Source organism: Aplysia californica, unplaced genomic scaffold (assembly GCF_000002075.1).
Source record: "Aplysia californica isolate F4 #8 unplaced genomic scaffold, AplCal3.0 scaffold00530, whole genome shotgun sequence".
Taxonomy (NCBI): domain Eukaryota; kingdom Metazoa; phylum Mollusca; class Gastropoda; order Aplysiida; family Aplysiidae; genus Aplysia; species Aplysia californica.
Window position 1 is genome coordinate 142,754 of NW_004797800.1, and position 2,126 is coordinate 144,879.

At 42.1% G+C, this 2,126-nt stretch overlaps 1 protein-coding gene across 1 annotated transcript in view; it reads right to left on the minus strand.

The window, feature by feature from the left end:
• LOC101857135 (metabotropic glutamate receptor 8) overlaps positions 1-2,126 on the minus strand; it is a 57,972-nt gene that overhangs the window by 6,654 nt on the left and 49,192 nt on the right. The window contains exon 9 of the mRNA XM_035971889.1: positions 161-400. Within this exon, the coding sequence (XP_035827782.1) occupies positions 161-400 (240 nt within the window). The remainder of the gene's footprint in view (positions 1-160; positions 401-2,126) is intronic.

Sequence of the window (2,126 nt, forward strand, 5' to 3'; positions counted from 1 at the left end):
AGGAGACACCCCCTCTCTTTCCATCTCTCCCCTCTCTCTCTTCCCCAACCCCCCCCTCTCTCTCTCTCTGTCTCTCTCTGTCTCTCTCTCTTTCTCTCTCTCTCTCTCTCTGTCTGTCTCTCTCTCTATCCTCACACACACCCCGTGACCAAAGACATACCTTGCAAGAGACACACATCCAACAGCAGGACTCCCGTCCCGTGATCTTGGACTGCCCAAACTGACAGGGCTCGCTACAGATGGAGGTCGGAATACGCCGTGACCCGTTCTTCCACCGCAGGGCGCTCATATTTAGGTACAGTCTGAAGACAAAGGAAACAACAAAGTGGGTTACTTGAGGGATATAATATTCATATTGAGTTCTTAGTTTAGTTTCGTATGAGATTTTTGGCGCTCGCAACTGCATACGGTCATTATGAGCGCGCGAAACACAAATTGGTTGCATCCTCCATCGACACAATTTAGATCATTTAAGGGATGAGCTTTGACCTTTTCTGTCACTGTCAGGGCGAACCAGGGCAGAGAGAGATACAATGTCCCAGTAGAAAGACCGAGATACAGGACAAAAATGTGTAAAGACGTAGTGGAATCTAGCGCTTGTCAATTTTTTGACATGTGGATTTATTGGTAACATTTTGAAGCTTGCTCATTTGTCTGTTTTCAAAGAAAAAAATACCCGTTTATCTAGAAAACAAGCCGAAATATTTGCGATTGAAAGAGGTAGGGTAGCCTGGCTTCAGGGTTAAATTAGAGAGAAAATGGCCGCCAAAATTGAGCTATTTCCGTAGTCCATGGAAACTGAAAATTTACAATGTTTTGTGCCTTTGATTAACGATTTTCAATAAAAATGCAGGCAGAAATGTGTTCTTAGATGGACATAAAATGTGTTAAACCAAAAGAGCAGAAATTACAAAAAAATTGCTAAACTGGCGGAAAAGTGCCAGTTTCTACAATTTCATTCAGTTGACGAGCGCCTGATTTCACCACGATGCCTCACAAATCCTCTCCACTCAGGAATCGAACTCGGATCTCCTAGGTGTGACCTCTACACCACAGACGTAGTCTGGCAGATTTAAAAAATCGCAAGGAAATAAAAGCAAAAGAAACACAATGAAACGCAGTTGATAGAGTAAATCATCGTATCTAAAATACTCAAAATGTATAATTTTGTACGAATGGAAAAGTTTTAAAATTTTCATTGAAAACGCGAACTCCGTTTCCTCTCGCGAAAGCTCGATTTGCACAGTACACACATCGTCCGCGGAATGATCGCGATGGCCGCACCGTGTGAAAACAACTCTGTTTTGGAAGAAACATTAAAGGAAACTGATACAAGAAAGTAAATTACTTTATCTATGGTCTATAATTGTTGCATTAGAGCTCTTCTACCCAGTAGACTAAACAAACAGACAAACTTGGTGTGTATGCTAACGTGGGAGTTGAGCAAACGGACGTGAACTCTACATACACTACCCCCCCCCCCCCCCGGGCGGTGCGACTGATTGAAGTGTCTTTAGGCCATTCCCAAATGGGGGACATTAACGTGTTCTTATAGGCCTACACAGTAGAATTGTAAATGGGCTGATTCATCAATGTCATTCTCATAACTGTGCCGGAACTGCTACAGGGAACGACTGCTTTTTGTTTGCTCATCCTTACTATCGTCATTTTTCCTCTACTTCTTTGGTATGTTTTTCACACTCTTGTGACCTGCTATTTCCGGGGTGCCTTGATAGTCGAAGCAGACTTTGTACTGTTGAAGCTAGAGAGGTGAGCAGAGTAAGCCTGATTCCAAGTAAGGACTTATCTGTTTACATCCACTCCTTTGCGCTCATATGACCTTATGCCGTAAAACCTTACTAAAACAACAAACATATTTGGCGCTCATATGACTAAGACAACAAACATACATACACGGATTGTTGGGGGAAAAGTAATTACTTTCGCCCAGGCTCAAAGAAGAATGGTAAGTAAAATCTATCTTAAGGAGTTGATACGTCATGGTGTCACCATGGTACCGAGGTGAAAAAAAAGAGTTGTAGACTGGTATATCTCCTATTAGAATGTACTGATTTTATTTTTATGACAAATACACACATTCACAAACACACACACACACACACACA